General features: G+C 37.7%; 1 protein-coding gene across 1 annotated transcript; it reads left to right on the forward strand.

Annotated features, from left to right (window-relative positions):
- On the forward strand, positions 1-379 carry OGAPHI_004544 (uncharacterized protein; the record flags this gene model as incomplete). The annotated part of the gene is made up of 1 exon (XM_046205634.1): positions 1-379. A coding segment is annotated over one exon (379 nt), but the record flags the coding sequence as incomplete, so codon positions are not given.
- Between the last annotated feature and the right edge of the window lie 101 nt (positions 380-480).

The following is a 480-nucleotide window of genomic DNA, read 5'->3' on the forward strand; positions in this document are numbered from 1 at the left end:
AAGAGCAAAAGAAGGTAAAAGATTAGCATACTTGCATCTTGTTGAGCCAAGAGTTCTAGATCCATTTGCTCCAGAAGGTGAAGATGTTTATAATGAAGGTACAACAGACTTTGCTTATTCCATATGGAAGGGTCCAATCATGAGAGCGGGGAACTACGCTATCCATCCCGAAGTTGCCATGGAAGTCCTAAAGGATGATAGAACTATTGTCGGTTACGGCAGATACTTTATTGCTAACCCTGATTTAGTCGATCGTCTAGAAAAAGGGTTGCCATTGAACAAATATGATAGATCAACTTTCTACGCTATGTCTGCTGAGGGCTACATTGATTATCCAACTTACGAAGAAGCAATTAAGATGGGCTGGGACAAGCAATAAATTAATTGAATAGAAATTATAGATTTAACCCATCAGTCACATTAGGTTGGGATTTCAAACGCGTCTATTCATACTTTTGTTTATGAAATTTATGAAAAACA

The sequence above is a fragment of the Ogataea philodendri genome (assembly GCF_020536065.1).
Source record: "Ogataea philodendri strain CBS6075 chromosome Unknown scaffold80, whole genome shotgun sequence".
NCBI classification, from domain to species: Eukaryota; Fungi; Ascomycota; class Pichiomycetes; order Pichiales; family Pichiaceae; genus Ogataea; species Ogataea philodendri.